The 20,237-nt window shown below is 59.2% G+C and overlaps 1 protein-coding gene across 6 annotated transcripts in view; it reads right to left on the reverse strand.

The window, feature by feature from the left end:
- Positions 1–20,237, reverse strand: part of PAX7 (paired box 7) — a 100,239-nt gene that overhangs the window by 21,187 nt on the left and 58,815 nt on the right. For all 6 annotated transcript variants that reach the window (XM_072751038.1, XM_072751035.1, XM_072751036.1 and 3 more), the window contains exon 7: positions 19,067–19,269. In XM_072751038.1, coding sequence (XP_072607139.1) covers positions 19,067–19,269 — 203 coding nt within the window. The remainder of the gene's footprint in view (positions 1–19,066; positions 19,270–20,237) is intronic.

Here is a 20,237-nt window from a genome sequence, read left to right on the forward strand (position 1 = left end):
ACGCCCGGCTGTGGCTGCGTGGCCGCCGGGTAGATCCATGTCTCGTAGCAGTGACGGCAGAGCCGCCCGCAAGACGTTTCTTGACAGCTTCTGATGAGATCAAGGACGGACCAGCAGCCAGTCGTCTCAGGTTCAGGGAAATAGGGGTATTGGCTGTTCCGTGGCACCGGTCAGGAAACTGAGGCTCGAGGAAGCTAAATGACGCGCCCCAGGCTATACAGTCAGTAAGTGCTGGGCTGGGATCTGAACTCAGAAGGTATAATTCCGCAGGCCAGTCTCCCCCTAGCACCTACCTAGGGACCCCTGACAGGGCCAGCGCGCCGCCTTTCCCGCCCCCGAGGTGCCTTCCCCTGCAGGCGGGCTCAGATGCTGGCCTGACTCCCTCGGAAAGCCTCTTTGTTGGGTGCGTCCAGCTGTCAACCGCTCCTGCAGGGCCAGAGCTGCCCGGTTGTCCCGGAGGAGGCCCGGGTCTCAGAGTCGAGGGTGGTTCCTGCGGCCGGGCCCCTTACCTTGGCGCCGGGCCGCCCCGGGGCTGGGCGCGCACCCACCACTCTGACAGTGACCCTCCACCATCCTCGGCGGCCACCCTCTGCCAGCCTCAGCCTCGGCCACCAGCCCCGGCCCCGGCCCCTTTCCTCCGGGGAAGGCGGGGCACGGAGGCTTGGAGCCAGCCCAGGCCGGGTGGAGCAGGGCCCAGCCAGCCCTCTCCTGGACCAAATTCAATTTCAAAGCTTAATGAGTTTGCAGAGGAGCCGGGTGAGCTCGCTGACGCCGCTCCTTGCCGGCTGGGTGGTTCCCGGCCGGGCCACCGAGCGCGCAGCGGCCCGAGCCGAGAGAGCCCTGGGCTCCATCGACAGTGGCGGGGGCACTGAACGAGTGAAAAATGTCAGAGCAAATTGCTCTTGACAGCGTTAATATCTGCACCTCATAGCAATAATTACATGTAAATAAATAGCAAAATCACACTCAGCTGGAGGCAGCTTGGGGAGGACAGACCAGCTGGGGACCCGAATGCTCTGCTCCAGCCTTTTCTTTCCCTCTTAGAGTCTCTGCTCCCCCCTCACCCTCAGCCAGAGTCTTGCCGCAGCCCAGAACAGGGACCTCAAGCTCCCCGGCCACTCATATTAAAAACGGAAGGAGAAAAAGAAAACATTTGGGTGCCCCCACACCACCCCCCATCCCCGCTTCTCATCCAGCTGTAGGGGAATGGCTGGACCGTGCAGCCTCCCTGCCTCTTCCTCTCCTCCCTCCCTAAGTATGTTGTTCCACCTGCGGGGCCTTTAGAGACCCTCACCTCTGAAATCCACGTCTCTGCCCTGACCTCTATCCCGGGCACCCTGCTGGCCGCCTCCTGGCCTTGGCCTCCACGCGGCTGCCCCCATCCAGGTCCTCCTCCTGCCCTCTCTGCTCCTGTGAGCCTGTCACCCTCTCAGCCTCCCAGACCCCACACAGCCCCGTCATCTTCACCTCCCCGGCTGGTCCTGACACCCGCGCCACCGCACCACATCGCGTGCCCTGCAAAGTCACCAGCTGAACGGGGTGCAACTTCCCCAGTGGGTCAACCTGACCCGGTGCTGCCTGACGTCACCCGATGGTCAAACACGGCAGCACGGCGGTAAGAACACCAAGCGAGCGTGCGTGTCTGGGTTCCACGTCTGTGTCCCCACGGCCCCAAGAGAACACACTCAACCAGCAGCAGGGGTGCTTTGGAGAGAAGTTGAGGAGCCCGGTGGACAACCAGAGTCTCGCCTCTTGCTACACCACGTTTGGGGGCCTCCTGGTTTGCTGCTGTGCCTTTGTCTGCAAAAGCGAGGACCAGGTCCTCCTGTGCGTGCATTCACAGTACTTAGCCACTGGCCTCCGGAGGTGTTTGAGGGACCAGGGAGAGAAACACAAAGGAAGTGGAAGGGCTAGGAGGATGGGGAGGAAGGAAGGGAAGGGCGCAGGGCGGTGGGAGGTGAGAGGTGGGAGGACGAAGCTGCTGCCCAGGCAGGTGATGCTCTTCAGATGAGCCCAGGTGTACTGCCGTGGCTGGATGTAATCCAAGGTTGCATCCCACCCCCACCCCCTCCTCCAGAGGGACCAGGGGCTTGTCCTCCAGGCACCCAGCCTCCGTCTCACTTCCTGTCTGCACCATACGGAGTTCCCACGAGCTGCCCCAGGAGGAGGAGTGGGGCGGGGGGTGGCCTCCAGCTACGTGGCTGCCCGGCCTGCCTTGCCTGCACAGGGCACGGAACGCAGGCTCCATTCTTCGCGAAACAAATACCTTCTCCAGAGCAGCCCCCGCGTCCCACACCGTCTTATTTAGTTCATCGACTAATCCACTTATCGAGGATAAAGCGCCTGTGAATCCCCATTTGATAAAGGCAGTCGCAAAATTAGCAAAAATGTGCCCACGGCTCCGACGTACCAAACAAACAAGAGGCTGGGGACGGCTGCGGAGAGATGTTGTCTCTCCTGGGTCCCCGGGGCCCCGAGAGATGCGGGAAGAGATAGCAGCTCTCTCACCGGCGCCGCAGGCTGCGCAGGCGATGCCAGGGGTTATTCGGGGAAGGGGGCCGGGCAAGGTGGGGAAGGAGCTGGGGTGGCATCCTGGCTCCACCCGACACTGCACACGCCCCGCCGCCGGCCCGAGGCCCCAGCTCCCAGGACAGCCCGACTCCCTGCCCCGTGCCTGGCACACCTCCAGACCTGACCACCCGGCATCCTGGCTACCGGGGTTCTCCGGGGCCCGCTCCGTGCCGGGCGGCCTTCCTAGCCTTGTGTGCGTAACTGCTTTGCTCCTCGCTACAGCCCTGTGACGTCGGTCCCCCTGCCATCCCTGCTGTATAGATCACGAAACGGAGGCACAGAGAGGTCAAGGCACTTGCTCAGGGTCACACAGCGCGTAGCCCCTGCCTCCAGCTGGAGAGTTAATTATCGAAAACGCTCCCATCCGACCCTGGCCAATCCCAACTCAACCTGCGTCTCCAGCCATGGTCCCCAACCCCGGCTGACTGCAGTCCCCCGACCACCTGGCCCTGCCCCCAACGGTTCACAGCCCCTTCCCTCCCACTGCACAGTCCTCAGGTTGCTGAAAGCCGTACGCCTGCTCGGCTCAGCCAGGTGGGGCACCTGGTGGCTCAGTCGGTTGGGCGTCTGCCTTCGGCTCAGGTGGTGATCCCGGGGTCCTGGGATCGAGGAGCCTGCTTTTCCCTCTCCCTCTGCCTGCTACCCCCCTTGCTTGTGCTCCCTCTCTGTCAAATAAATAAATAAAAGCCAACCAAACAAAAACCCCCAACCACCCAGCCAGGGTCAGCCTGCCCATCTGAAGGTGGCTTTGAGGAGGGGTCTTTTCTCTGCTCTTGGTGGCTGGAGAAGGTCCAGGAACAGGGAGGAACTGGAGGGGATTCCAGAAGGCTCGGTCCCTGTGCTGCCCACCGGCCACCAGCTTGGCCTGGGGGGGAGGGGCTGGTCTCAGGCCCAGGGGACATTAATCACAGGGAGCACCTGTCAGGGTGGCATCTGGAACTAAAGGGAAACACTCGTCAGAAGGGCAGGACTTCTCACCCCAGGCTCCTGGGGTTCTGAGACCAGCCACTACCCCGCCAGGAGGCCAGGGCTGGGAGCGGGGCATCTGGGGTTCAGCCCAGGAAGCCCCATTTGCTTGGGAAAAGGCCGTGCCACGGACACCTGGACTGCAGGAGGCAGGGGGAGGCACAGAGCGGCAGGCTCCGGTGGCCGGGGCTGGAGGCACCTTCCTGCACCAGGAGGAAGCCACGGGCTGCAGCTGGGAGGCGGCGGGCTGGGATTCACCCTGCGGGGCTGCTGCATCTCCCTCCAGCTTTGGGGGCACCCTCCCATCCCAGCTCCCTATCCCCACCCCCCTCCTGTAAGTTCGTGTCCCTGAGTCCCCATCACGCCTTGCTCCCTGGCCTCCTGTGTTTGCTCTTTGTCCCCCGTCCTTGTCCCTGTCCCTGCCTGTGCACCCCTCTGTGTGGCTCTGTCTCTCTTTCCTTCTCTCTCCTCCCGTTTGTCTCTCCCAGTCTCTGGGTGTCTCTCTCTTGCTGTTTCTATCCCTCCATGCACTTCTCCCCCAGACTCTCTCTACCTCCCCTACTTGTCTCCCTCTCTCCCCGAGCCCCTGCTGCTCCCTTTCCCCGGGGTTGTCTACACCAGCATCTTAGAGAGGCTCTCTCTGCGGGCCCGTCAGCCTGTCCGTGCACCTCCCTGCCTCTCTGCCCATCACCCCTGCATACCTCCAGCGGGAGGCACCTCCCGAATCAACCCTGGAGCTTCTTGCACCGGGCCTGAGCCCTCCACGCCCCCCGGGTGCCAGGCTCACACCTTGGTCCAGCTGGCTGTCACCATAGCTCAGGACTGCCCCTGGCCAAAGGAACCCTCAGCCCACCTCTGCTGGCCCCCTGCTTCTCCTCTGGGCCTTCCCCCCAAGGCCCCTCCCGTAGGCCTCCCTCTGCTGACCAGGGTGTCCACTGAGTCACGGCCGGGAGCTCGCGGGGATTCTGAGAGCTGGGCAGTCGGGGAGGGCCCTTCAGCCAGTGCCTCTCAAACATTCCTGCACACGTGAATCCCCTGGGAATCTCAAGTCCAGACCAGACCCAGAGCAGCCAGCCAGGGTCTCGTCCCGCTTCTGCCTGTCCTGGCAGCCCGGCACGGAGGACAGTTTAATCCCTGCCGCCCGGCAGACCTGGGTTTTGGTTGGATGCCAACACCATCCCCTGCCGCTGCTCTTGAGCTTTGCCTTTCTGAGTTTGCAAGACGGGCATGGCGATTGCACACCCTCAGGATGCGGCGAAGATCAAATCACAGAACAGGGCAAAAGTGCCTCGTGGAACCCCAGGCTCTAAACAAATGGACGACGTCATTGCCACACTTACGGACGGTATCTGTGCTGCTGAAAGCGCAACCCTGGTCCTGCTCCTTCTGGGGCCAAAGCAGGGCAGGACCCCAGTTGGGACAGCTGCTTCCTCCCTTGAGAGGGAGCGTGGGATCAGCTGGGGTCGAGGTCAGCACCGGGGGTGGGGGGGGTGGTCAGGAAGGACACGGGGAGTTAGGGGAGCTCGGGGAGGAGCATAATCTGCAGTGGGGAAGGGAAGGCAGGCCCTGAGGGAGGCTCGGGGCTTCACTTCTCAATTTCAGCCTGGATGTGCCCCTTTGTCTAAGACACTTGACAGGGGCCCTTCCAGGACCTTAATCCTCCGAGCCCGGAGGTCAGACCCACTGTCTGGAGAGAGGGTCATGCGCGTGCTGAGCCCTCATGCTCTGTGCTAGTCCCCAAGAGGCCAGCAGGATGGAGGGACGGAGCTGGGCAGGGGTGGGTCTTCCTCACGCATCCTACCCGGGTCTCTTTTTCTGGTGCTCGATGCTTGAGAAGAGGTCCCAGGGCTCTGTGTCAAAGCGGGCATTGCCCCTGCCGTGGGAGCAGAGGCAGAGATAAAGGTAGAGGCCGTCCATCCGGCCACCGCCACACCCGCTCGTGCCCTGGGAAAAGCGCTGTTAATCCCTGAGTCCTTCTAGGCAGTGGAAAGTGTGCCATTGCGGGTGTCCTTCCTAGTAAAAGGAGACGCTGGGTTAACTCTTTCTAGGATGCCTCCTGCCTGGAACATTGCTGGAGAAGGGATCTCAGTTCAGGTCAAACAGACCCTACCCAAAAAATAATTAAAAAAAAAACAAAAAAACAGGCCCTGAGATCCCTTCCCAAAGAAAGGGGAGGTCAGGGGGCTCTTGTGAGGCTGACGAGGTAAAAGCCCACTAATCCAGTGCTTTGATAATCCAGGCTGCCTCGGACGGTGTCTTCTTTAAAATATGGATTCCTGGTGCCCCTGCAGACCCACGGCATCAGCCAGTCAGGGTGGAGCCTGCGAGTTAGACTTTTAACAGGCATTCCAGATCATTCAGATGCACAGGCTTAGGAGTCACAGTCTCTACCAAATCGCCTGCACCGCGGAGAGAGCCGGCTCTCCAACAGTCCCGGCAAACCCGGATTCTGCTGCTGCCCCCCCAGAAGCGGGGTGCTCCGTGCTTCACAAGACCACCCCTTCCATGCCAGCCTGGATGTGGACGTCCTGAGCTGAGTTCTGTCTCCCCACGACCACCCCCTGCCACCAATGGAACGTGCTGGCTCTCTCTGCCCCCAGGGGACAGCTCTGTGGAGGTTTCCGGTGGGACGGCGGAGGTTCCCTTTGGGCCTACTGTACAAAATCCGACCCCCTGAGCTCCCAAGTCGGACTGCAACTTGCCAGGGAACGTGGTTGGAAAGCACGGCTGGAGCAGGTGGTCGGTCCAGCTCAGCCAGGCCAGTCCTGAGAAAGCTGTGTCCCTTGGAGGAGGGTTCTGGGCTGGGGGGTCGTCACTGATACCCTCACACCCCATCCCTCTCCTTGTCAGGGGCAACCCCTCTTCTCTGGAGGCTTTTGGCTCCTGGTTTGCTTGCTTGCCTCTTGCAGAACTACCTGGGAGGAAGGTCCCTGAACGCAGGGAAGGGATGCTCCCGGTGTCCAAACGTGCCCATATTAGATCCCTAGCATGGGCTAGGTTTGGTGGCAGAGACTACAGGCCACAGCATAACCTGGTTCTGGCTTTAGGTGGTGAGAGCAATATTCAGAAAGTTAGAATTCAGAACCCAAACTGCTATGCTGGGAGGGGGTGTGGCCACCCAGCCGGTCAGGAAGGCTTCTTGGAGAAAGTGGCCTTCTGGGCGGAGACCAGAGAGATGGATGGGCTTGGCTGGTCCAAGAGAGGGTGGGTGAGCGAGTTCTGGGCGGAGGGACGGGCAAGGGCATTGGCGGAAGGGGACAGGATGGACAGAATGGATGCAAGGGGAGTGGGGGAGGAGCCCTGGCCCCTCTGAGGAAGGGAGGTCCTGCCTGGGCCTCTGTGTCCCCGCCTTGTGCCCCCGAGTCACCGCCTCCGTGTTCACCTGGACTGTCGGGTCGGGGCCGGGCGGGCGGCTGCGTTCCGGGGGCGACCAGGCTCGTGCTGCTCCCCGTCCTGGTCCCGGGCAGCGGGAATTAAGCAGGCCGCCGAGCCCGAGCGTCCTTATCTCGGGGAGACAGTTGTTGGGAATCACTTTGACTGAGTGGTTTTGTCTCCCCGCATTTTCCACTGTCAGGCGGCCTCGGGCCATGGATCAAAGGCGCGGCAGCGGCGTCAGCGCGGTGGCGGTGGAGCGGGGAGGGGCCCCTCACAGGATCGGCCAGCGATCCCCCCACCACTCTCCCCACTCCCACCCCCACCCCGGAACCGCACCCAGCCCCCCGCCTGGAGCCCCTGGTCGAGAGCGAGTGGTCAGAGAGGGGGCGACACATCGGGAAATGAGAGGAAGAGTGGAGAAGGATGAGAGATTAGGGGAAGGGAATGGGGCGCAGTGTTGGATTTGCAGAAAGGAGGAAGGAAAGGGGTCTGAGAACAGCCTGGGTACCAGTGGGGTGACAGACAAGAGGTGGGGAGACATGGGGTGCGGAGGGAGGAGCACAGGAAGGCAGAGAATTAGGAAGCCGAGGGAGGTGCCCAGAAGACATCCCAGGTTAATATCCCATCAGCTGGGACCAAGGGAAAGTTCTGGGCTGAGTAGCAAGACAAGGAGACAAGACTGGCTGGAGGATGAGGGAAGTGGGGGGCTTGGCTGGCTGGGCTGGGGTGCCAGGGAGTCTGTCCTCCCTCTAAAGAAAGTGCTGGGCTTCATCACTCACAAGGAAACAGGTGCCGAGTGGAAGTGACTGGCCCAGGCTGCATAGGAATGGGGGTGGCCCTGAGGCCTGACCTTCCAAAGGTCACCCGCAGTGCTTGGGGGACACTGGTCAAGATCTCAGATGGTCCCAGGATCCCCAGGGGAGGAACGTCCTCCACCTGTTTCCTCCCCCATCAGCCAGTATCCTGCAGCCCAACTCCCTGGGGTGGCTCAGAGCACCTGTCCCCATTCCCAAAGGTGCTGGAGAAAAGTTCACAGCTGGGGAGAGGGCCAGGAGGGAGGAGGGAACGCAAGGGTGAGGGGGGGGATCATTAATTCTGCAACAGGAGATCTGAGGCCTGGCCCTGCCTCAACTCACCACGTGGCCTTGGAGCTCCCATCTGCAAATAGCTACCCCGAAGTGTGCCAGATGCCAACATGCTTTACGTATCTCAACGCGCTCATTCCTCAGACCACTCTGTGAGATGGGAACCCTTGCTAGCTCCACTTGACGGCGGGGGAAGCTGAGGCAGAGCAGAACCTCTTTGGAATCACACAGATAGGAAGTGACGGTGCTAGAGATTGGGACCAGGCGCAGGGACCCCAGAGCCCACGTCCTGACACCCCCGCTCTCTGGCCTCTTAGGGCACTGGGATTAGCTGAGATCAAAGAGTCACATTGAGGGCCCTCAAAATCTCACCAGCAAGGGGAAAACAGGCCACTTTTCATGCCACGGGCTGGGTGAGAGCATGGTCTCTGGGGCCAGGCAGGCCGGGTTCAAGTCCGGGGCCTGCCACATGTTAGTGATTTATCTCAGGCAAATGACTTAAACTGCTTGGTCCCTCTGTCCCCCCCATTTGTGAAGCCCTCCCCTTCCAAAGGAGACGGTGCAAAGATTAAATGAGCTGGTTCACATGACGGGCTTAGCATGGCATCTGGCCTGTGGTTAAGTGCTCCGAAAAGGAGAGCAATTATATTTTATGTAGTATTTGTCTAGTAACACAAGCACTTCTAATACACCGACCAAATGTGATAAATGCACAGAGAAAGCACAACTAACCCACCATGCGTGAGCAAAGGCATCCCGGAAGGTGGCCAAGTCTTAAGCAGGAGTGGTTTTGAGAAGACGAGGTGCTGGAGAAGGAGTCCTGGCAGAGAGAGCAGCGGGCAAGACGTCCCAGGGGCAGGGGAGAGCGTGACTCTCTGGGGACCCTCAAAGTCACCCTGCCTGTCCTGGTTGGGGTGCTATCCGGCCTCCCAGGTCCGGTCGCTGGCCATACCGGCGGCCTCCCTCCCGCCGGGGACCCCAGGGACTGGCCTGAGCTGCTCGGCACGTCTGCCCGCTGTATTAATTGCTAATCTCCCTCATTTTCTTCCCCTCTCTCTGCCGGGACTATCTCATTCCAAGCCCCCGTGCTAATCAGAAAGAAGGACAAATCCGCTATCTGCATTCTTTCCCACCGAACCAGGCTGCTCTGGGAGGCTAAAGCCCTGGCCTGCTGGGAAGCCCAGAAGGCCCAGGCTGGGGCCCCACGAGGATGAGGAGGAGGTGCAGGACACAGAGGAGGGCCAGCCCCTGCCCTCAGATCTGGAGGCTGGGACTCACATGCCCGTACAAAGAATCCACAGAAATCACAGACTCTGAGCAGGACGGTTCCTTACTAACAAGTGGTCCGTGTCTTTCATGGCACAGATAGGGATACTGAGGCCCAGAGGGGAGGCATCTACCAAGGTCACACAGTGGGTGAGAAGCAGAGCCCGCAGGGAGCTCGGATCTCCTGAATTCCCAATTGGCTAAGCCAGACCTCCAGTCCCAGAAAGGAAATGGCCAACGCAGAGGATGGACATCTCTCATTCAGTTTCTAAGGAGGGCAGGGAGGAGCAGAGAGGAGAAAGCTGTCACTTACTAAGCTCTTACTATATGCCCGGCATGGGGCTAGGTGTTTCCCACGAGCAAGGTCTCATTATTGTGCATACACACGGCCCCGTGTTCCTACAACCCACTAAGCCGGAGAAATGAGTTCTGATCCCTCCCTGCAAGGTGAGTAGTACCCGCCCCATCTTCTAACTGAGGAAACCGAGGCTCAGAGAGCTCGTGTAACTTGCCTGTGGTCACACAGCAAGCAAGTAGAGAACCTGGTATCTGAACCCGGGGCTGTATGATCCTTCCCCTTGCCCACGCTGCATCTGCATCAGACACTGGGTTAGGACTCGCGGCATGATTTGCTGCTGTCCGGTCAGCACCAGCTCCTACCCCTTCCCCGGGGGGTACTGTCTCCCCTGAAATGGACTTGGTTAGAGAGAGACAGCCGTGGACATGTCTTTTTTGAGCCTCCCTGTATGCTGCGTTAATCACAGGAGCTAGGGAATCAAACTTGAAGGGAGTCGTAGGTAATGACATCCAAGTACCAACCGAAAGGATCAGCTGCCTCAAAAGCCTTTTGGAAAGAAAGCGCAGCTGCGTGTAATCAGGGTGCACGCGGCTGGGGGCTCACCAGTGGAGGCTGGAGGCCTACTACCTGCCGGACGCTGAGTTCTGACACCAAAATGAATCACCAGGCACTGGACACTGCTGCCTCGCCTGGGGCCCTACTGAAGAGCGTGGTCCCTGCCATCAGGTCGGTCCATGGGAGCATCCAGGCTCCCCTTCCCCACTTGGTAGTGCCAGGCCTCACTCTGCCCGTGGGAGGCTTGCACCCATACCTTCTCAAGGTGTAAAGCCCAGGTTGCTGTGCATGTTCCCATGGTGGGCAAAAAAGAGGCCAACAGCAGCTCTGAGAGCGGCCCCCGACGCACATCTCGTGTCCAGACTCAGAGACATGGACCTAAGATGCTATCTTTCCAGAATCCCACCTGGTCCTCTAAGGAAGGAGAAAGGGCTAGGGTTACCCTCCTACATCGCCCTTGATGATTAAATAAAAAAAAAAGACCCTACAGTCACCCTGGGGTGGGGGGCAGTTTATTGCTTATTCCCAGTTCCTGCACATAGGGATGACCTGCCTCCCTCAACCACAGTCTGGAAAGTTCCTGATCCCAGCTCGCCTCCCCTGCCCCCATCCCTTCCACCCAGGAAAAAGGGGCGTGAAAGGCAGAGAAATAAACAGGGGTCTGTTTTCACAGGAGATGAGGCTCTGTCCAGGCCTCTCCCTGTGGACTGGAGCTGAGCCTCTGATTGACGTGAGCAGGTGGTTTTGTTTGGCGAGGAGCTGCCAGGGGGGAAATAACTCAGCTTTTCCCACTGAGGTAGGTTAACTGTGGACAAAGGCAGAGCTGGATGTGAGAGCAGGATCTTGGCAGGGTCTGTCCCTCCGGGGGCTGGCAGGGCTCAGTGATGCCCAGGGCCCCACAGCCGGTTCTCTGAGCTTTGTGGCTCATCCTTGTTCCAGGGCCGGACTGGCTGGGAGTCAAGGGGAAAGGGCACTTGGGGTGTGAGGTCGCCTGATGAGCCGAGTGGACACTACCCATCGCCCCCGCCCGGCACCCCGATCGGGGCTCCGAGGAGAGGCTTGTGGCACAGGGGTCTCTGGGAGAAACCGGGTATGGTGAAAACCAGTTGGGGAGGCCAGATGCTGCCAAATGGCATTTGGCTTCCAGGCCAAGAGAATGTGGCCAAAGACTCTGGCCCTTCTCACCCCTGAGCCCTGACCCCACGCCGTCACCATCGTTCATGGTAAGAAGTGGATATGTGGGTGGGTGGGGTGAGTCAGCTCTTCCCTGATCCTGGGGAAAACCACTCAGGCTCAGAGCCACGTCCGTCCAATCTGAGCCAGTCACTCCTTCCACCCTTGCTCATCTTCCCCGGGGGCCCGAGGAAGGGGAGAGCGGAGACAGCCTTTCCTGTCTTTTCTGCAGAAAAGGGGGCTCCCTGCACCCAGCATCCTCTCTTCCCAGGACCGGGGTCAGGGGGACATACTGCACTGTCCTGGACTAGAAACCAGCTCAGACATTTTCCAACGAATGGAAGGGAGGGTAGGAGAGGGAGGAGGAAAGCGATGGAAGAGACAGGAAGGGAGTCAGGTAGAGTTGGAGGCCAGGGCCCAGATGTGGGGTTGGGGGGATGGGGTAAGGATAAGCGTTTATTAAGCATCTACTATGGACCAGGCACTTTAGTCAAATTCTCCCTTTGTCCTCACAGCACCCCCTGAGACGTAGGGACTATCACTCCCGTTTTTCAGATGACAAAGATGAGGCCCAGAGAGGTTAAGCAAGCTGCCCCAGAGCCACACAGCAACTCAGGAAACGGGAGAACCAGAGCTCCACCCCGGAGCTGCTTGTTGGCGATGGGCCCGCCGTGTAGTTTCTCTTGCCCTCCCCGCTTTCCTCTTGCTTGGGGGTGGGGGGCTGCAGGAGAGACCCCCGGGGAGAGAGCAAGCCTGGAAGGGATGCTGAGAAGGACGGGGAAGGAAGCCCGAGGCAGAAGCGGCGCCCAGAAGGGAGGAGAAGGAAGGGCTGGGCGGGGCGCAGAGTCTTGCTCACTCGGCTGGGGGCTGGGGTTAAAGCCCCGTGTTCCTACAACCCACTAAGCCGGAGAAATGAATTCTGATCCCTCCAAAACCCAACCTTGGAAAATGTGCGAGAGAAGGGTCTCCTTTCAGGGGAGCAGGAAATCCTCCACACCTCCTCCCGATGCCCCGGTAATGCCAGGATGTCCCCAATCTGCTTTGAGGAATGGAGAGATTAAGAATAATAAAAAAATTGCAATAAAATACGTGTGAAGGAGGGGGTAATTGTGGACAAACGCAGCATTCAAATTCATTTTTCAGCTCTTTTACACACCATTTCAATCTTATTTTCTGCTTGTTAATGAGATCTTGTTGCCTGGGCTAGGCAAAACCTTCCAATATCGGGACGTAATTGCACATAATTTTCTCTCCTACCAGTGATTTGCATCAGTTTTTTAAAAATTCTGGGCTATTTAACACCCCACCATCCCCCTCCCCGTCTTCCTGCCTACAAATCTCCCACTCCCTCCTCCTTCCTCGTCCCTGGTCCAGCAAGACTCATTTTAAATGCTTATTATAAACGCAGTGTCGCCAATAAAGAGAAAAAAAAAAAAAACACAAGAGGAAGTGAGAGGGGAGAGAAACACAGGCAGCTTCCAGGGCCCACCGCATGAGGGGCACAGCTCGGGTCCCCAGAGCCAGCGGACGCATCCCGCTGAGGGTCAGCGCGGGGCCGTGTTAGAGTCCTGCCTCTGCCGCTCAGCCTCTCCGTGGCCCGCAGCAGGTTACTGACCCTCTCTGAGCCCGCATCCCCAGGCGGAGGGGGTCTGCGGAGCTTGAGGGACTTCGTAGAGCCCACGTGCTCCCATGGGATGCGGCGCCCTGTAGGTATTCAGCTGGTGGAGGGTCTCCCCTTGCTGGCTTGGCTCCCCCGGGGCCCTCCAAGGATGCCAGGGGGGCAATCTGCTGTGGCAAAGCCATCAGGACACCCCGCTTGTAAAGAAATTGAAATAAAGCCTCGAGCTTTACTCCTGCCCGGTTTAGGAAGAAGGGAAAGCTGAGCATGTGATGATTTGGATCCTGACCCTGCCTATGCCCCGTGGCTGCAGACCTGAGCGTCACCAGCCAGAGCACAGGCCCCACGGAAGGGGGCGGGGGGCAGATATGATGGAGCAGCGAGCACAGCGGGCTCTGGAGGCAGACCCTTCTAATCCTGGCTCTGCCACTTTCCAGAACCTACCACCGAGCCTGGCACAGGGTAGGCACATGGATGGATGGATGGATGGATGGATGGATGGATGGATGAGCCTGGACAAGTCGGTCTCCTCATCTGTAAAGTGAAGGTCACAATATATGACCAAGCCTCCGGGAGTGAAAGTGGCTACAGCACGTAGCTCCGCCCAGGCCCGCCTGCCAGAAGCATCTATTCCACATTAATTGTCACCGTAGTGTGGGCAGAAGAGGGAAAGGAGGAAAAGCATCAAGGAGCCCAAAAGGACAAAGAGGCTTGTTTCACTGTGTTCGTGGCCATATGAGTGGCCCCACACTTAGGGAGGACCCTTCATTAGTTCAGCTTGGGGGGAAATCGTCACGATCCCTTTTACAGGTTCCTTCCGGGTAAGCCCCTGACGGGAGCACGGGACGCGATGAACGTGGGACATTACAGAGGAGCGACAGGAGCGGAGGTGGCGAGAAAGAAACACCCCCTTTCTGAGAGGCAGTGGCAGGAGCCCTTGGTTGGGGGTTTGGGGCTCTGGGGCCTGGTCCCGGCCCTGCCGCTAACCTGACTATGATTTAGGGCCGTATTCTCTCCCCCCGCCCCCCCGCCCCCCCGCCACCCATCTGGGCCTCAGTTTCCACTTCCAACTCTGAGAGAATCTGCCTCTAAAAGGCCTGGGGGAAGAAGGAAGCTCAGGCCAAGGGCTACCCACCCTGCCCCCCCATATCCATGAGGACCCTAAAGAAGCCCCCGGCACAGGGCACCCTGCCCGAAACGACACAACCACCCTCCTCTCCTGGGTCTTTGCTGAGACTTTGGAGGGTGAGCAGCTGTGAGTGACTTTCTGAGCCTGTCTCCCCTCAAACTGGGAGCTCTCCAGCACAGCACTGGCTGCTATGGTCACCCCAGGGCATCTAAGGACAGTTTTTTCCGCTTCTGACTGTGAGCTCCCGAGGATGGGAGGGCACGGAGTCCTTCCTCTCTCGGACCAGGGGTCCCTCAGGGCAGGAGCTGTCTCCCCCATCAGACTGGGCAATGCCTAAGGGCAGGCATCCCAAGGGACCTGTGCATAGGTGTCCCCTCTGTAGCCCACTACCCTACCGGTGTGCCAGCATCACGTTACTCACTGCCATTCGGGCCACAGAAGCTTCCTGTTGCCCTAAGCTGTCCTGAGCTGTCTTCTAGAAGTGGTTTCCAAGGTCCTCCGCCTAGGGGGTCTGCGGATCCTGGTTCCCAACATCTCACGGGCAGTAACCGACCCTCGAACAACTTGGGTTTGAACTGCATGGATCCATTTAATATACTCTGCCCTGGATCCTGGCTCTCACATGACACATAGCTAGGGAGGGAGGGCCCACCCGGTGCCGGGCGCTCTAATGAACAAATACGGGACGGTGCGGGAAATGTATTTTCTCTTCCTTTTGCTTCTCTTGGTAACATTTTCTCTAGTTTGCTTCCGTGTAAGAAGACAGGATAAAAAGAACAGAGCCTATAAACTAGGGACGCCTGGGTGGCTCAGGGGTTGAGCGTCTGCCTCCGGCCCAGGGCGTGATCCTGGAGTCCTGGGATCAAGTCCCGCATTGGGCTCCCTGCATGGAGCCTGCTTCTCCCTCTGCCTGTCTCTGCCTCTCTGTGTCTCTCATGAATAAATAAATAAATCTTAAAAAAAAAAAAAAAGAACCTACAAAATAGGTGTCAGTGCACTGTGTGTCTCTTCAGTAAGGCTTTAGGGCAACAGCAGGTTATTTGTGAAGTTTTTTTTGCAGCGGTGGGGGGCCAGAGTCAAAAATTATAAATGGATTTTCAACAGTGGGGGGTGGTCGACACCCCTCATCCCCGCGTTGTCCAAGGGTCAACTGCACTGGTTTCCTTGCAGCTCTTCAGGAGGACCCTGTGCACAAAGCTGGGGACGTCCGTGTGCTGAGAGCCAAGTCCCTGATCGCGGGCTTTGCGGGTGGTTGCAGGGCTGGGCTACGAGGAAACCAAGCCTCCTCGGTGTCTGAACCTCTCGGACAGCCTCTGTGCATGGGACTCAACTCTGCCCGTTGCCCACTAGCCTGAGGTCCTGGCCTCGGTCTTCTCACCCAACACATGGGTTGAATGAGCTTCCCCCTCCGCCAAGCCGGAGGGGAGAGGATTTCTTCTCGCTGCCAGCCAGCCTCCCAAAAAGAGGGGGAGCGTGCACGATCCTGAGGCAGGAGGGCAGTGCCAGTTACCATCTCAGGCTCTAGCAAGGGGGGAGCCGAATCCTGGCTTTTGCTGCCCAAGTAGTGAGTGTACAGGAAACCCTCAGAACAGGGTCCGAGTCACGGGGGCTCGAAAGTCTAGCTGTCCTTGTCAAAGCGGTATTAGACACGTCGCACGAACTTGCTGGTTTTTCGTGTATTGCCTGTCTGTCCTGCTCCACGCCAGCTCCGCGAGGGCAGGGGCTTCATCCCTTGCGTTCACTGTGCCTGGCCCAGTGCCTGGCACACAGCAGGCACTCCATACATAACTGGTATGCCAGAGCCAGGGTCCAGGGCAGAGCTGAATAAATGGCTTTTCCGTGGGATTCTGCTGGGCATTCTCTCCGTGGAGTCTCTGAGGCTTGACAGCTCCCACTTCCCAGGCTGCGTCTGAGACCAGGACCCGGGTCAGGCCCTGGGAAGGGGCACTTCTCCAGGCAGCAGCAAACTGGCCAGTGTGATGAGCGGGTGCTCAGCAGAGCCCCAACTTCACCCCCCAACAGAATCCTCCTGGGCTTTTGTAAGAACAAGGGCCAAGGCCAAGGCCAAGGGTGGCAGGGGTGGGGACCAGCAGTCCCGGGTGAGGGGATACGTGCCAGCCCCACAGGCCAGGTGGAAGCCCCATCCCAGACAGAGCCCACCCCATCCCTCTTGCCCAGGTGGGCTCTTGAGAACCTCCCTGCTGTCGGGGGGACAGGCCCTAGGAAGAGGATCTGTCCTGGTGGAGGAGGCCACTCCCCACCCCTCCCGAGCCCACAGAGACGTGCTGAAGATGTGCAGCGGGGCTGCTCCGAGGGAGGACAGAGCATCCCGGGACTCACAAGCAGCAGGAACTTTTGTACAGACCCAGAAACGCCCCCTTGCTGCCTCCTTCCTCGGGGAAGCGTCAGAAGCTTAACCCCGGCAGTTCACATGGACAGAAGCACACTCAGCCTGCCCTCCGGTCCACCCTGCGCGCAGCCCCCTCTCCCTGCCAGCAGCTGTTCACCTCCTGGTCCCCTCTGCCCCTGTCAGACCCTCCATCTGTCTTCGCACCTTTGGTGGGAACCTCTGGGCAAGTCTCCGGAGTTGGCCCAATCCATCATGTCCTCATAACCTCCCTGCCTGGAGTGTGGGGAGGAAGCCTCCCCAGGGCCTCAGGGAGGAGAGGTGAGGGTCCAGCTCCGGCAGGGAGAAGGTCGGGCTACTGGCCGCTCACAGCAAGGACTGGGTTCTTTCCTCCGCCCTCCCTCCCTGAGGCTTGTTCTGGGCCCAAACAGTGCATGGGGCATCCTCACTCTTTATCCCATCGCTGAGCCACGCTCCAGAAGCCGGGGCCCCTTATTTGCTTGCCTCTCCTCTGCCCTGTGACAAAACTGCCCCTCTGTGGGGGAGGAACCTCAGCCCACGCTGAGTCAGTGGGCTGCGAGGAACCGTAGTCAGCGAGCCAGGTGCGGGCACTCTCGGCTCTGGTTCGGCCCATGTGTCCCGGGCCCCCATCCATGAAGCGAGAAGGCGGGCCCACCCGATCTCGGCATCCCGCTTCAGATTTCCAAGTGATGCTCCTCCAACCTGTTTCGTACCGTGAGGCCAGGCCTGGACCACATCCTCACGGCCACAGTCGTGGGCACCCAGCCAGCTCTGAGTTCCTGTCCTGTCTGTCTCCGGACTCTGGAAGGTTGGCTCAGCCAGTTTGTCCTCAGTACCAACGACATGGAAGCCGCGGCTTTGAACCCCAAAGAGGCCAACTAGGTTCCAGGGGGTCAACATTCTGCTCCGCAGGCTGCGTCACCCCTGCCCCGTAACACGGGGCCCGAGAGGACTTGGAGCATCGCCGTTAGGAGCTCTGCACTCAGCAGCTCCTGTTCCCTGGCCCTCAGCTCTGCCCCGGACCTGGCCTAAGTGCTTTATGCTCGTCTGCTCATACCATCCTCAACAGCCCCATGAGATAGAAGCTGGTGTCATCCCCGTTTCACGGATGGGAAAAATCGAGGCAGACAGACGGAAAGGGATCTTCCCCATAAATAAATGACGACACTAACATGCAGTTGGCTCTCAACCACGCTCCCTAACAGAGGTGAACAGCGATGAACCCAAACCACGCAGAGAACTGACATTCCTGGGAAGGTTTTAGAACAGAGTTTGGTGATTTTTTTTTTTCTGTCAGGGCCAGACAGCAAATATTATTTGCCTCATGGGCCATGAGGTCTGTTTAGAAATCCCTCAGCTCTGGTGTTGTACCCCCCAGAGCTGCCATAAATATGTAAATAAATCGGCATGGCTGTGTGTCAATAAAGCTTTATTGACAAAAACAGGAAGCTAAATGGATATGGGCCAGCGGGGGGGGGGGGGGGGGGTGGTGCTGTAGCTGACCTTCCCTTTAACCCTCTTTTTCCTTCAAGTAACAGGTTTTTCATATGAATTGTATCATCCTGGCAATGGAGGGGGTGGGTGGTTGGTAAGAGGACCGATGTCTGTTTGGCCCCTATTTCGTGCTGGGCTCGGTGCTAAGGCTTCGGCCCGTCAGCGTGCTGAATTCAGAGAACACCCTCCCTAGGAGGTTAGCAACACCTGGTTTCATGGCTCTTTAGTTCGGCGGTGGATAAACAGAGGCTCAGAGATGCTAACTTCCCAACGCCCTGTGCAGTGGAGCTGGGATTTGAACCCCCCAGCCCACCCCGCAAGCCTCCACGTTTCCTGCTGAGCTACAGCTGTTCCGAGGAGCTTGCACCACGCGTGTTCCCTCAGAAGGTGGGAGGCAGGGTGAAACCAGCTTTGGATTTAATTCTTTCCTCCCTGGATATTTAGAGTCTGCTGAAGCCACAGAAAGGAACCCTCAAAGTCACAAGGATCACCAAGCCCTGCTCCCCAAGCCCACCAGTCCCCACCAGTGGCCTTGACACCGTCTTTTTGAGTTGATCTAAGTGGGGGGGGGGTACTCATGACTTCTAACAGCAGGGGCAGGCGGCGAGGGACCCCACCAGCAACCAATGGTGCAGGAGTCAAGGAGCTCCAAGACCCACGGGGAGCAGAGTTCCCAGCCTGGAACCTCAGCTGTGTTTCCCTCCGCCGGCGGGATGCGGTCCTGCCTCGCACTCAGAGGTCACTCCCGGGGGAAAGGCAAGAGACAGAGCCCAGGATGGAACCCAGGCAGGAAGGACTCCCGGTTCTAGAACAAAGCCCGAACCACAGTCCGCATCCCGTGGGAAAGGGAACAAGGCCTCCCCCAACGCGCTGTCTGAAAATGCCTGGCTCTCCCGGCCCGAACAGCCCCGAGGTGGGTGGGGGGCCAGGTTCAGAAGCTCTGAGGGGGCACGTCTATAATGCAGTATGTGTTTCCAGAACAAACCCTTTCTCCATATCTGCCTGCTGGGTCACCCAGGCCCGCAGCCCGCTGAAGATAAACCCAGGGCGTAGGACCCCAGATACTGACCAGCGAAGGTGGAAGGAGCACGCCCCTTCCCACTGTAACTCTCTCAAGGTACCCGAGAGCCCGTGCCTTGCCAGACACCAGTCTGGTGAGGCCCCCTACCTGGGGGGACAGGCCGTTGCTGACGGGGTTCATGTGGTTGGAGGACGCCGCCGGGTTCATGAAGCTGTCCGAGTAGCTGGAGAAGCTGTGGCGGGCTCCGTAGGCCGAGCTGGTGTCCGCGGCTGCGGCGGCCGCCGCCAGCCCCCCCTGGTGCATGGTGGACGGCGGGAGGGGCTGGGGCCGGTGCACCGTGCTGCCCCCGTCTGCGGAGAGACGCAGGAGAGGGCCTGAGCGGGTGGCCCCAGCCCAGATGGTGGGCGTCAAGGGGCAGGGAAAGAGCCACCTGCTTGGAGAACGAGCCACGAGCCTCCTCCTCCCAGTCTCCATCCAGTGGAGGGAGGTGGGGGACCAGCTACTCCCACTGCTCAGGTCGGGACAAGCTGGCTTCTGGGCAGGACAGGCACTAGGGACCAGCTGAGTCTTGACCGACGGCTAACGACGTTCCACATAAGCTCGAGGCAACTGGGCACCAGTCATGTTGCTCTGCGTCTGGCACATAGTAGGTGCTCGATAAACATCACCTGGACTCGAAGTCAGACCTCGCTGGGGATTCTGTTAATCTACCCAGGCCTGTCCCTGTGCCCAGCGTTTTGTGGCCACCAACCATTTGCCAGGGGCCTTTACAAGTATAAGGGTCTGAAGCAAGAATACGAGTCCCATTTGACAGACGAAGAAACCGAGGCTTGGTGGGGTCGGGGCACTGGTGCAAGGTGACAAGGCCAGTGAGTGGTGGGGCCAGGGTCTGAGCTGCTCTTCTGTTTCCAGCTGGGGGGACGCTGTTCTGCTCTGTGAGGGTTCCTCCTCGCAGCCTTCTAGGCCATGGGACAATCATCCTCTATTTTTCATCAGAAATCATAGGGAGGGGGAAAAATCCTAGGGAGGGTCGCCTGGCTCTCTCCTCGGCTTCCAGAACTCCAGCCTGCCAGCCCTTATGGAGGAAGCAGGTGGAGGGGGACTTCATGAGTCAGATGTTAAGTAGTGGGACTGCTAATGTGTGCCAGGGGTGGGGGGGAAGACAGAGGGAGGGAGGGCAGGATGGAGGGAAGGTCCAGCGAGGGAGGGGGGAAGCCTCGAATGTCACTTCTGCATGTGACTTTACAGCTTGAGAAGCCCCATCCAAAGGGCTGCTGTGCATCCTCAGGCTCCGCGGCTCCCTTGACAGAAGCAAGAA

The sequence above is a fragment of the Vulpes vulpes genome, chromosome 2 (assembly GCF_048418805.1).
Source record: "Vulpes vulpes isolate BD-2025 chromosome 2, VulVul3, whole genome shotgun sequence".
In the NCBI taxonomy this organism is placed as follows: domain Eukaryota; kingdom Metazoa; phylum Chordata; class Mammalia; order Carnivora; family Canidae; genus Vulpes; species Vulpes vulpes.